Source organism: Canis lupus, chromosome X, assembly GCF_048164855.1.
Source record: "Canis lupus baileyi chromosome X, mCanLup2.hap1, whole genome shotgun sequence".
NCBI classification, from domain to species: domain Eukaryota; kingdom Metazoa; phylum Chordata; class Mammalia; order Carnivora; family Canidae; genus Canis; species Canis lupus.
The window spans coordinates 83,756,325-83,769,291 of NC_132876.1; the positions used below are offsets into that span (position 1 = coordinate 83,756,325).

The following is a 12,967-nucleotide window of genomic DNA, read 5'->3' on the forward strand; positions in this document are numbered from 1 at the left end:
AGGATAAAAGTTCTATTTAGGAAATTGTAAAATCAATAATAAGCATAATACAAAAAGATAAGATTTTCATAATTCTACAAAGTGGACTGAATCTCAAGACACAAATGTGGGATTAGGGCAAAAAACATATACAGTTACAAGAAGTATATCTTAAAGATAAAAACACAAAAAAGATTTAGGCAAAGATACACAAGGTGAGTGGCAGCAAAATAAAAGCAGTGTGGTGATGTACTTATCAAAGTAAATTCAAGCTCAAAAGCACTCAAACAAGAAAACATAAAAAGGACAAAACAAGGAAAATACATAATGCCATTGTGGAAAATGGCCTAAGATATACACTTTAGGGTGCCCCTTCCTCCCCTCCCCAAAACACAGAACCACAAGGAAAAATTTGTCTAAAAATATTATTGTATTTATTCTTTTTATAATATAACAGCTGAAGTAGACAGAAAAATCAGAGTAACGAAACATTAATCATCAATGGATATATCCATGAAAGTTTTACAGTTCAGTGGAGTATCTGAGCTACAAAGAAAATCTTGAGTAATGATTGCCAGTTTAGATTCAACAGGCTACATTCTCTGATCACAGTAAGATCATAATGACAAAAAAAGAAAGAAAAGACAAACTAGTTAGAAACTAAGAAACTTTCCTCTACAGCTAGGCTCAAAGTGAGAAATCAATTCTGAATTTGAAACTTTTATACCAGAGTTTAAGAGATAAAGTAACCACATTTAGAGGAAAGTGGCCTCAAATCCTTTACTATATATATAAAAAAAGACTGGACAAAGAAAAATAACTGAGTTAAGACTTTGATGCAGGAGATCAGAAAAAAACAACAAAATAAAGTAAATATATGAAAATTAAATACCAAACAAAAAACCAAGAAGTGGCAATTGATAAAGTTTAAATAAATAAAATAAATATGAATTTAGAGAATTTAAATAAATTATAAAGCTACTCCTTTCATATAATCAATTCTGTGGATTGGCCCCTGGGAAAATCTGGTCAAATTGAAAAGAAAAAACTACAATATTAGTAAATAAAGAAGACATCACATCAAGCAGGTGGTAATATCAAGTTAGCGTGGTGGAATGTGAGGTATAAGTCTAGAGCAACACATCTAAGCATTTAGGTAAAAATGTGTGAGTCCTTGGGACAAAAGTGATCATGAAAATTAAGGAAAAAATCCCTAAGGGACCAGGGAGGGAGTAGAGAAAAAAATAGTGTTCAAGTCTGTCATTTCAAACATACCAGTATCCAAAGCAGCATTATGGGACACACCTCCACTGGCACAGGAGGCCTGGCTGGGGCTGACAAAGGGAGATATGCCAGAGGTCTCAGTCTTCTCCAGGCAACCCTATAGGTGTGAAATGTTCATGACCACATGGGGCTTCAATGTACAGGGCAGGCTGGAAAGGACAGACCCAGAGCAGTGTGATTGGGGGAGGAGCAGAGGATGTTGTGGGCAGTGCTGGGAAGCTATGCACAGACCAGGACTGGACTGGCATGGACCAAAGCTAACAGAAAGAGCTAGGACTTCATGAGATGGTAAGGGGTGGAACAAGATGGGCAGAGGCATGACTGCGATGACACTTTGAATCTTCCTCAGTGTCCCAAAGTGGAATTATCAGGGAGGACTATCCCACACTCATCTATCTCCCATCCCATTTTTCTAACACCTCTGGCCTAGGGAATAATAACAATTGCACAGAAGTTAAGGAATTGGCTATGCACTAATCAGGTGCCAACTCCGTATCTGATGGCCTAGGATGAGGGACTGCAGGGAACAAGGGTCATGGGCACTTCCACTGTAAGGTCACATCTCTCCTAACAGAAGAAGGCCCACTGAGCCCTGAGTGGGCATCACTCCATGGGCCACTTCTGCATGTGCACTGCAGCCTCCTCCTAAGTACAGTTGCACTGTCACTCACCATCAGAGGTTTGAAATTGAGTTTGTGGCCAGAAAGACAGGTTTGGGGGGCTATTGGGGGTTATTAAATTCCTTATTATGGGGCACCTGGGTGGCTCAGTGGTTGAGCATCTGCCTTTGGCTCAGGTTGTGATCCCAGAGTCCTGGATTGAGTCCTGCATCAGGCTCCCCAAAGGGAGCCTGCTTCTCCCTCTCCTATGTCTCTGACTCTCTGTCTCTCATGAATAAATAAATAAAATCTTTAAAATGAAATAAAATTTCTTGTTCTTCCCAAGTTTGTTAACAAAACTCTGGATGGTGGGGGATGAGGGCAGGGCCCTGCCAAGGTTTAGGGAAGAAAGAGACAGACAGTTGGAAGAATAAACAGAAACAGAGGGCAATTTTGAGGACCACCTTCCCATGAAGGAGTGAAAAGAGGCAGGAGACCAAATGATGAACAGAGAAACTCTAAAATGACCTAAGAACAAAGTGTTATAAGAACAAGCGTGTGAAGAATTCATTGAATGTCTCCTTTGCACAGGATGTTGGTTACAGGATCTCGGTCGAGCAGGGCTCAGCTGTCTAGTCTGGAGCGCAGGTCAGTGGTGAGCGGGTCATGCTGGATTGTCTGATGAAGCATCAGGCCCAGCAGCCCCGCTCGGTTCCTCATAGCTGTGCGCACCTTGTGCTCCTGCTCAACCAGCTCTTCCAGCTTGTGCAACTGTGGGAGGTAAGCATGAGAGGGGGATCCCAGGATGATATCCCCCTTCCTTCAGCCCCAGTCAGCATTGTAGCCTACCGCACGAATGCGCTCTAGGTCCACCTCAGCACGCCTCAGCTTCTCCCAGCAGTAGTGGAGGTTGCACAGGCGTTTGGGGAGGCAACAGAAATTGCCAGTGACCTCAAACACATTGTGCACTAGTGGGCAACCGCACACCTCATCATCTGATACCTGTGAGGAAGAATGAAGGATGATGTAGTATGGAGGGGGGTAGAAATCTAGACATTGAGAGGGATCAGGTAGGCATTGTGAGAGGAATGGAGGGTGGAGGGCATTCTGGCAGGAAGGAGAAGAATGGGGAGTGACCTGGCAGTGGGGGAGGAGAGGAATTCGGGATCAGGTAGAGAAGAGGAGGCAAAAGGGGGACGATCATGTATATGGAGGATGAAAGAAGTTAAATAAGCAGGAACGGGGCAGCCCGGGTGGCTCAGCAGTTTAGCGCTGCCTTCAGCCCAGGGAGTGATCCTGGAGACCCGGGATCGAGTCCCACATCAGGCTCCCTACATGGAGCCTGCTTCTCCCTCTGCCTGTGTCTCTGCCTCTCTCTCTCTCTCTCATGAATGAATAAATAAAATTAAAAATAATAATAAATAAGCAGGAATGGAGGTGATCAGAAAGGAGAGACAGAAGAATAGAAACAGATCAAATGAGTTAAAGGAAGGATGGAGGGAAGGTCTGACAGGGCACAGTAGATGCAAGAGGGTTTGTAAGCATGGAAGAAGTGAGGAATGGGACAGTGAGGGTGGGAGGAATAGGGGCTGCGTAAAAAGGGAGAAAGGACTTAGGAGGAGCAAATGACTGCGGGGCAGGCAGAATAAGGATGGAGGGAAGTCATGCAGGGGGAAGAGAGGAATATGGGGCAGTCCGGCAAGGAGTGGGAAGGAAATGTATGATGGTCAGGCAAGGAGAAGAATGGGGAATGGTTATGCAGTGAGGGCCAAAGGAAAGGGACAGATGGTCAGGTAGGTATGGAGAGAGAAATTTAGGAGGGGTAGGTCAGGCAGAGAGAAAACAAGAATAGAAGAGAAGCAGCCAGTAAGGAGGGGGGAATGTGGGGTGGTCAGAAGGGAAGAAGGGGACACGCGAAGGTCAGTCAGGAGTTATGGACACAGTTGGGCAGAAGGAACAAAGAAACAGGAGGCAATCAAGAAGAGAGGAAGAGAGAAATACGGTGGTCAGGCAGGGAGAAGGGGACAAATGAAGGATGATGAGGTAGGGAGGGAAGAGCCACCTTAGCCACCTTGTTATCTCTCGAGTGCTCAGGGCACAGCACCTGGAGCCGTTTACAGTACTTCTTACTCTTTGGGTCGTAAACATCACAGAAAAGCCTTGTGGCCCTGAGGGGAGATGGAAAGTGAAGTGCTAAGGGTCAGAAAGGGGGAGGTTCCACCCTGAACCCCTGCCCATACTTTGTCCCCAAATCCACCCATTCCCTCCTCCTAATCCACCCACCTCTGCCTCTGAGCCCACCCACATCTTTCCCCTGATCTTGCCCACCCTGCACCTGACCCTGTCCACATCATGCCTTTGATCTTGACTAGCCCCACACTCACCCTTCAATGCAAGTAGGGTACATGGACCCAAAGGACGACTTGCACTCATACTGGGAGGAAAGAGTACAAATGGGAGGAACCGTTAACGTACACAGCATGCCCTCCCATGACAAAGCCCCAAACAACACATTTGTCCCTGTGGCTCCCATGTTCCTGTCTGCCCAGCTGACTGCTTCTCTTCTATTCTTGTTTTCTCTCTGCCTGACCTACCCCTCCTAAATTTCTCTCTCCATCCCTGCCTGACCATATCTCCCTTTCCTTTGGCTCTCACTGCATAACTATTCCCCATTCTTCTCCTTGCCTGACCATCATACATTTCCTTCACCATTGGCTGATGCTCCAATCTTGGCCCTCCTACTAAGGATGGAAGAGAAGCACAAATGGGTCGAACCACAGATGTGTGTTGCTTTCCTTTCTACAACAAACACCTAGGCACCGAACCTACCCTCCTCCCCACAGAACCCACCCAGGCAAAAACATCTTTGCTCCATCTGCCCCCCGCCAGTTCCCCAACCTTGGCAAAACAGCGTTCCATGTGGCGCATGGCGACATGCATGCTGACTGACTGCCCACAGGAGACACAGAAGATCTGCAGATTTAGGCTGTTCTTGCTACTTTGGTTAGTCTGCACAAGACAGTGGAAGGGCCAGTGAAGCAGTGCAGAGAGGGGAGGGGCAAAGCAAGATTTCAAATACCTTTCTGCTCCACCCAAGCCACTCCTATCCACCTCCTCATCCTTGCACACAGCCTGCTGCTTGCCACGCTGAATTATGGCCTCCAGTTCATGGAAATGGTTCTCCATGTCCTTCAGGCGGCTGTGAGCATCCTGCTGTTCGCGGTGGATGCGCTCAAGCATTTTCTTGCCATGCTCCTCAGCAATGCAGGGGCTCTTTTGCCACTGCTGGATGCGCTGGGGCAGAATCTCATAGATGCGGCTGGAAAGGGAGATAGCAAGAAACGGAATGGGTAGGTAGGGACATCAGAAAAAGAAGAAAATTAAAAAATATATTAAAAAAAGAAAAAGAAGAAAATGAATGACTGGTCAATGTATAGAATAATAAATAATAGATGAGAGAATGCTGGTGAATGGGTGACTGAATGGGGGATGGACAGATGGGTAAATGACTATAAAGGTAGGCGAGTGGGCTGGTGGATAGAATGTGTACGAGAGGTTCAGTGGGTGCGTGGCTGTAAGGTGGATGGATGGATGGGTGGGTGCGTGGATGAATGGTGGGAGGATACATGGGTAGAGGGATAGATAGGCTTCTGGATGGTATAAATTACGTCCCACTCCACATCCTGTTGCTTAACTTCACTCACTCAGCTGCCAGTTTCATGCCACAGTCGTCTGAGCAGTACTTGGAGCCTGGCCGGGTGGGATACACACAGCCAGGTCCCAGGCACTGCCTCAGCAAGACTGGATCCTTGACATCTGTCTTCTCTGTGTGTTTCTGCTTTTCTGTGAGCTTTTGCTTCTGCTTCTCCTTCTTCTCTTTCTGTGGGACAAGAATAGTCAAGGCAGAGATAGAAGAGTTGATGTCAGCTTTCTAACCTTTCACCCCTACCCTGTATTCCACCCCTGATCCCTGTCTTCATGGCCCCCCATTCCTCTCACTGTCCACTTCACCTTTTTCTTCAAATTCTCCATTTTCTTCACATTCACTACTGGTTTCTGTGGTGCAGGATCCAGGAATGGCAACTCCTCAGTGTCACTCATCGAGGACTGTAGGCCAGGAAAATGCCAGCAGGTCTTCCCAACTTGTTTTTTAAATGATGTTTTGACACTCCCTATCTTTGTTATTCTCATTGCTGACCCTCTCTGCCTTCATTTTCAACTTCTTTCTACCCAGGCTCCCTGACATACCCTCATAAGGCTTTGTCAAAAGTCCCCTATGCAAAAGTTCTGGCATAGGTTTCAGTCCTGAGGCAGGTCATTTTCAGACAACAGCTGGGGTGTGGCTGTTATCTGAGAGGCCTCCTTTACTGCCAATGGCACTTCCAGCATCTGGTACTTCTGGGACAGCCTGGACTTCTGCAGTCCACGGTAGGCAGCTATGATTGAATGCACAGTGCCCAGTGTGACCATGGCAAGGTGTCTGAGAGTGTTCCAGGCAAGAGCTGAAGAGAAAATCCTTGCACGAACTCCACTTCTCCATCTACCCTGTGTCCTGGACTTACCAGAGAATAGGGATTACAACTAGGTTTCTGTGCTGGTGGGAGGAAGGGTCTGGGTTGGCACTAAGTGAATGGGAACAGACTTAACCTGTCCCAACACTCCTGGTCCCACCTTCTGGCCGACAGGGCCAGGTTCCACTGCACCTGGTTGGGACTGACTGGCACGATTTGGCCCTGCTTGCCCACTTTATCCAGACACACTTGGCTGATCCATCTCAACCCACTTTGCCCACCTGAATGCATAAGGCCCTGCTTATATGCTCTAAAAAACTAGACTACACTCTGTTATACTTGGTCAACTCAGCGGGCCTTGCTCCACCCTTCAGGACACACTTGCTACCCTACTTACCCTGCACTATGTACCCAGACAAACCACCTCAGTCTAGCCCACCCAAACACACATGACCCCACCCCTCATATATGCTCCGCCCACCTGTCTGCCCCACCCAGCCCACCTAGTCCCTCCAAGAAACACTGCCTGACTTCCCCCTTGGACACATTCTCTCTCACCTCACACTGCCAGCCCTGTGGGCCTCATACACGCACCAAGGCATACCTAGCCCTGCCCCATGCAAGGCCCTCTCCTCTTGCCAGACTCTCTCAGCCTCATATGCTTCTCCCCACTTCTCCTACATACCGGTTCTGTCTTCTCTCCCACATGCTAAGCCATGCCAAGCCCTCCCTATCCCCCACTCCCCACGTGCAAATGGCAAGTCACGCCCTGTCTGCACTGACTCACCTAGAATAAGTTGATGATCTTTATTCTGAAAAGTACCCCTACCTGTACCAGTGACACCAAGTAAAATATATAAAAATACAATTTTTAAAAATGCATGTGTGTATATATATATGCTCACACACAAACAAATCATTCTCAGTGATTATAAGAGCAAACACACCCAATAAAAGAATTTACACTTTTGATTAAGAAAATCCCCAGTTGGAGAATTCATACTATTTTTGAGGTAGAGATGCAATATTAATAAAAACTGACCCTGGAATTAGCCTTCAAGGAAGTCTAAACACATTCCAATGAATAAGTATCACATAAGGCACAGAAAAGATTGCATCAGAAATTAATAAAATGTTTAAAACTTTTTAAAACCTAAAACACACTTCTAAGTAACTCTTGGTAACACTACAACAACACTGAAACTAGAAAAAACTTAGAACGTAATAAGACCAAGAACAATACATACCCAGCTGTGGAACTTTAAGGTGAAAATATGAGAAAAGAAAGACGGAAATTCGTATTACAAGAAGCCACTATCCCGACTCCAAGAAAGACGTAAATTAGTATTAAAAGAAGCCACTATCCCAACTCCAAAGACCTCCATTATCAACCCCAAAATTCTCTTCAGTGAAATCACGCCCACAACTCCAATCACAGAACCTGAAGTCCGTCGTCCGAGTTCTTCAAAATACCTCAGCGCCAAGCAGGCACTAACCCGTGAGGAGCCTCGTGGCAGGTGCAGAAAAAAAGTCAGTAGAGCTACTTCCGGCTCCGGTATCGACCATAGCCCCGCCCCTTTTTTAATGTGTTGGGTTTGCGCTTGCTCAGGATCCCGGACAGAGCTGCTGTACTGCCCAAAGTTGGAAGAGTATGGTTACAGAGAAACCACTTCTGTATGTGTGCCATTCTGCACATGTGCCATTCTGCGGAACATTACCACAGGCCTACAGGGATACACTTGTCTTTTCTGAGATCAGCACCAAGTTTCATGTATTAGAGTGATTGATCATTGCATTATTGTATATTGTAGGAAAATTAAGCCCCTCATCATTGCCAATTATTTTGAAAAGTTTCATATTATTACTATTTTACTGTCTTCTGTCATTTTAAATATGTGGTAAACAATGAGGAAAACAAAAACACATAAATAAATTTTTTAGTCAAGAAAGTAGAAAAAGATTTATAGAAAATCCAGGAAATAAAGAAATCAAAATGCAAGAAGGTAGGAATAAATTCATATTTGAAGTTCGTATTTTATTACATTATAAGTAAAAAATTATTAATGGGGGGATCCCTGGGTGGCTCAGTGGTTTGGCGCCTGCCTTTGGCCCAGGGCGTGATCCTGGAGTCCCGGGATCGGGATCGAGTCCCAAGTCGGGCTCCTGGCATGGAGCCTGCTTCTCCCTCCGCCTGTGTCTCTGCCTCTCTCTCTCTATGTCTATCATAAATGAATAAATAAAATCTTTAAAAAATTATTAATGGGATAAACTCTCCAGTTAAGGTCAAAGATGGCCATTTCTTTAAAATATTTATTTATTTATTTATTTATTTATTTATTTATTTATTTATTTATTTATGATAGACACAGAGAGAGAGAGAGAGGCAGAGACACAGGCGGAGGGAGAAGCAGGCTCCATGCCGGGAGCCTGACGTGGGACTAGATCCCGGGACTCCAGGAATGCACCCTGGGCCAAAAGCAGGCGCCAAAACGCTGAGCCACCCAGGGATCCCAAAGATTGCCATTTTGGATGAAAAATAACTAATCTAGTTATATTCTGCTTATGCCAATCTTAGCAAATCATTAGAATACAGAAAATTTGAAATAAAGGGATGGAAGAAAATTTTCCAGACACATGTTGACCAAAATAAAGCAAGGTCATTTATTTTAACATCAAATTAAAAAGACTAAGACAAGTTATTAATTAGGATTGAAAGGTCATTCTATAATGCTATGATTCACCATGAATATGTAAAAATTTTCAATCTTATATACAATTAAATGGTGTAAAATAAATATAAAGAAAATATATTAGGTAAGACAGAAAAACAATATTTTCATTGTAGAATATTACAACCCTACTGTTCTTCTAATTCTCACTCACTCTTCAAGACTTTCCTCTGGTATCACTGTCTGGGAAGTTCTCTCTGATTCCTTTTCATCTGGATGACCGGCCTCTCTTTTGAATGAACTTTTGGACATAATTATAATAGCAAGGATGTTCCTTTTATTTGAATCTTGAAATTAAGAAGGAAATGGAGGCCTTGCCTGAATCCTTCACACCTGTTTTGTGTCTGTCTTCCTCACTTGAAATGAAGGTAGGAACAATGCTGGTCTTGGTCAATGCTGGTTGCCCAGTGCTCTGTTTACTGCCTAGCACACAGGGGTATCCAGTAGCCATCATTGATCAAAGGAATGCATGAGGAACTCTACCCTTCAAATACTGTTGCAAAATGGCAAATTATTGTAATTTATCTGGCTCCCTATTATTCCTTGAAGATAAAAAGCAAATATATGCTGTAATTTACATTGGAGTTATGTTTAACTAATCATTGACAAGAAAAGCAGTGTTCAAAAAATGTTTAAGATCTTTCTGTTAAGACGTTATTTTTCCCTGATTCAAGCCTGGCATCTAATGACAGTGTCCCCAGCTAAATCTTCACAGTTTATATCAAACCTTGTTTAGGGATTGGGGCAAGAGATAAGAAATCCAAGCTGACCTCAGAAGTAGTCTGTGAACTCTAAACAAAGTATTACTTCGCCATGGTCATGGAAGTTTATAAGTACTACTTGTGGTGTCCAAGCTATTGTTTTAACTTCTCTTTGAATTATTTTTCATCACTGTGGCCCACTCAGTGAGTCCTGGACAGCTTTTTGCTCTCCTTCACCTCTGATTTCATACCTACTTCTCTAGTGTCTCGTGTCTCTTTACTGCTTTCTTTCATTCCCAATTCCAAAGCACTAGTTGAGGTTTCTCATATTTTGCATCATAATAAACTTCTCTCTTTGAAATGTGGCTGGTCAATCCATTTTGCCTCCAGGATTGTCTTCCTAAAGGACCACAGATGATGAAATATGTCATCATCCTCCTTGGGAATCTTCCTTGGATCCCCAGATTCAGAATCAGCTCTCCACTCTATGATGTGCCTCTCATAGATAAGTTCTCTATAACAGGCCCCACTTTCCTGTGGCAGACAAGTCCTCTTCCTAGGCCCCCCAGGTGTCAATCATTCAGAGCATCCTGGATATTCACTCTCTTGTTAGTCCAGCACTGACTTCCACATACCAGGCCTGCCCTTCTTTTTTGCTAATTCCTACTCACCTTTCAAGACTCAGCTTTGGCACGATCATCTGTCAAGTTCCCTCTATTTCTTTTACAACTGGGTGACATGTTTCTCTTTTGAATGTACTTGTGGGCATACTTATAATTGTGAGTGGTGTTCCTTCTACTTTAATCCTGGAATTATAAAGGAGAAGGGAGTGTTTGCCTTACCTCTCACATCTGTTCCATGTTTATCTATTTTTGTGTGCCATCATTTTGCTTGTCTTTCAAGGCTAAGCTCAGAAACTTGCCCCACTAAGATGCCTTCCCCAACACCTTGTTCCTCCTTCTCCCATTTTTCCACAGTAATTCTGTCATTCTGCTTTGCATCACTGTGTGCATTGCAGGGTTCTCTCCTCCACCAGACAGTTAAATCAAAACTGAATGTGAATGCCCTGACCCCTAGCTCCTACAATAGCTGCTGATGATTTTTTTAAAGATTTTATTCATTTATTCATGAGAGACATAGAGAAAGATGCAGAGACATAGAGGGAAAGGTAGGCTCCTTGCAGGGAGCCTGACACAGGACCCAATACCAGGACCAGGATCACACCCTGAGCCAAAGGCAAATGCCCAACCACTGAGCCACCCAGGTGTCTCATGCTGATAATTCTTGACTCGTTGCTTTGGTCTCTTCTGACATCCCGGATACATTAGATGCTAAGTGTTTTGTGGGCAAAAGAGTACCTTTTTAGAGGGAAACACCAGAATGGCCTTCCAGATGGGATGTAATGAGAAACCATCCCAAGAGCAGATACTCTAAACTTAACCTTTCCTCTGCAGACTGTTTCTGTACTTATAATTTTGGTTTTTATAACATCTAATATATTAAATTTTCTTTTATGGATCATGCTTTGGGTAATCATATCTAAAACTCCTTAGCTAGCTTAAAACCACAAAGATTTTCTCCTATATTTTCTTTCAGGAGTGTTATAATTGTATATTTAACCTATAGGTCTATGATCTGTTTGATATAATTTTTGCATAAAGTGTGAGTTGTAAGTTAAGGTTCATTTAGTTTGGGGGTATTTTTGGAGTTTTTTTTTATATAGATATTCAATTCCTCCAGAATTATTTCTTGAAAAGACAACCCATTCTCAATTAAAAAGACTTTGCATTTATTTTATTTTTCTTCAAAGATTTTGTTTATTTATTCATGAGAGACACAGAGACAGAGAGAGAGGCAGAGACACAGGCAGAGGGAGAAACAGGCCCCACGCAGGGAGCCCAACATGGGACTCGATCCCCGGTCCTCAGGATCACACCCTGGGCCAAAGGCGGCACTAAACTGCTGAGCCACCCGGGCTGCCCAAGACTTTGCATTTAATTCAAAAATCAGTTGGCAGAAAGAGGATTCTGAGAAGATGGAGGAGTAGGAAGTACCAGAAATCTGTCTCCCATCTAGACAACATTGTGCTGGCATAATCTTCCTGGTGTAACTATTTTAGAACTCTGGACAAGAGATAATATTTAAAGAAATAATGACCCAAAACATCATAATTTGATGAAAGATATGAATATAAACATCTAAGAAGCTTAATGAACTCTAGATAAGATTTACTTGAAGAGAGGTACATCAGGACACATTATAAATAAACTTTCAAAACACAAAAAAATTTGAAAGCAGCAAGAGAGAACTGACTCATCACATACAAAACATACAAGGGATTCTCAATAAGATTAAAAGCAAATTTCTCCTCAGAAACTTTGTGAGGCCAGAAGACAGTGGGCTGATATATTCCAAATGCTAAGAAAAAAAAACCTGTCAACCAAGAACTCTATACCCAGCAAAATTGTCCTTCAAATATGAGAAATTATGACAATCTCAGATAAATAAAAGCTGACAAAATTCATTGCCACTAGACCTGCCCTGCAAGAAATGCTAAAAGGAGTCTTATAGGTTGAAATGAAAGGACAATAGACAGTAACTTGAAGCTACATAATTTTCTTAATATAGTTTTGAATTCATTTGCTTTTTTTTGTATATTTTTTATTGGAGTTTGACTTGCCAACATATAGCATAACACTCAGTGCTCATCCCGTCAAGTGCCCCCCTCAGTGCCCGTCACCCAGTCACCCCATCTCCCCACCCACCTCCCCTTCCACTACCCCTTGTTCATTTCCCAGAGTTAGGAGTCTCTCATGTTCTGTCACCCTCTCTGATACTTCCCACCCATTTTCTCTCCTTTCCCCTATAATTGTAACTTTATATGGTGACAGATGATGACCGCACTTACCATGGTGAGCATTATGTAATGTGTAGAATTGTCAAATCACTATGTTGAAACTAATATAACTGAAACTAACATAACATTGTATGTCAAATATACTCTAATAATATAATAAATAAATAAGAGGCAGTCCAAGATGGCCACATAGGAAGACCCTGAACCCACCTTCTCATATGAACACACTGAATCTATACTTGCATATAGAAAAATGACTGCTAAAGAAGAACTGATGGCTTATTGAACAGTTTATGCACAACAAACA

General features: G+C 43.2%; 1 protein-coding gene across 2 annotated transcripts; it reads right to left on the reverse strand.

Annotated features, from left to right (window-relative positions):
- Positions 1–417: 417 nt before the first annotated feature.
- On the reverse strand, positions 418–7,716 carry LOC140627438 (CXXC-type zinc finger protein 1-like). Of its 2 annotated transcripts, none has more exons than XM_072815787.1 (9): positions 7,621–7,716; positions 5,874–5,969; positions 5,567–5,742; positions 4,974–5,181; positions 4,761–4,871; positions 4,247–4,296; positions 3,934–4,030; positions 2,712–2,864; positions 418–2,633 (listed from the first exon to the last, which is right to left on the reverse strand). In XM_072815787.1, exons 2-9 carry the CDS (start codon positions 5,961–5,963, stop codon positions 2,487–2,489), a joined length of 1,032 nt encoding a protein of 343 aa, XP_072671888.1. In that variant the 5' UTR covers positions 5,964–5,969; positions 7,621–7,716; the 3' UTR covers positions 418–2,486. The 2 variants fall into 2 exon arrangements, with proteins under 2 accessions (XP_072671888.1, XP_072671887.1); XM_072815786.1 differs by having other exon boundaries at positions 3,925–4,030.
- Between the last annotated feature and the right edge of the window lie 5,251 nt (positions 7,717–12,967).

Bases quoted from the DNA above. Each gene is read 5' to 3' on its own strand.
- LOC140627438 (XM_072815786.1), bottom strand. From the start codon at position 5,963: ATGAGTGACACTGAGGAGTTGCCATTCCTGGATCCTGCACCACAGAAA. The intron at 4,872-4,973 runs GTGGATAGGAGT...TGTCTTGTGCAG, and splicing joins CTGTGTGCAAGGATGAGGAG to ACTAACCAAAGTAGCAAGAA. The intron at 4,031-4,246 runs GTGAGTGTGGGG...ATCTCCCCTCAG, and splicing joins TACCCTACTTGCATTGAAGG to GGCCACAAGGCTTTTCTGTG.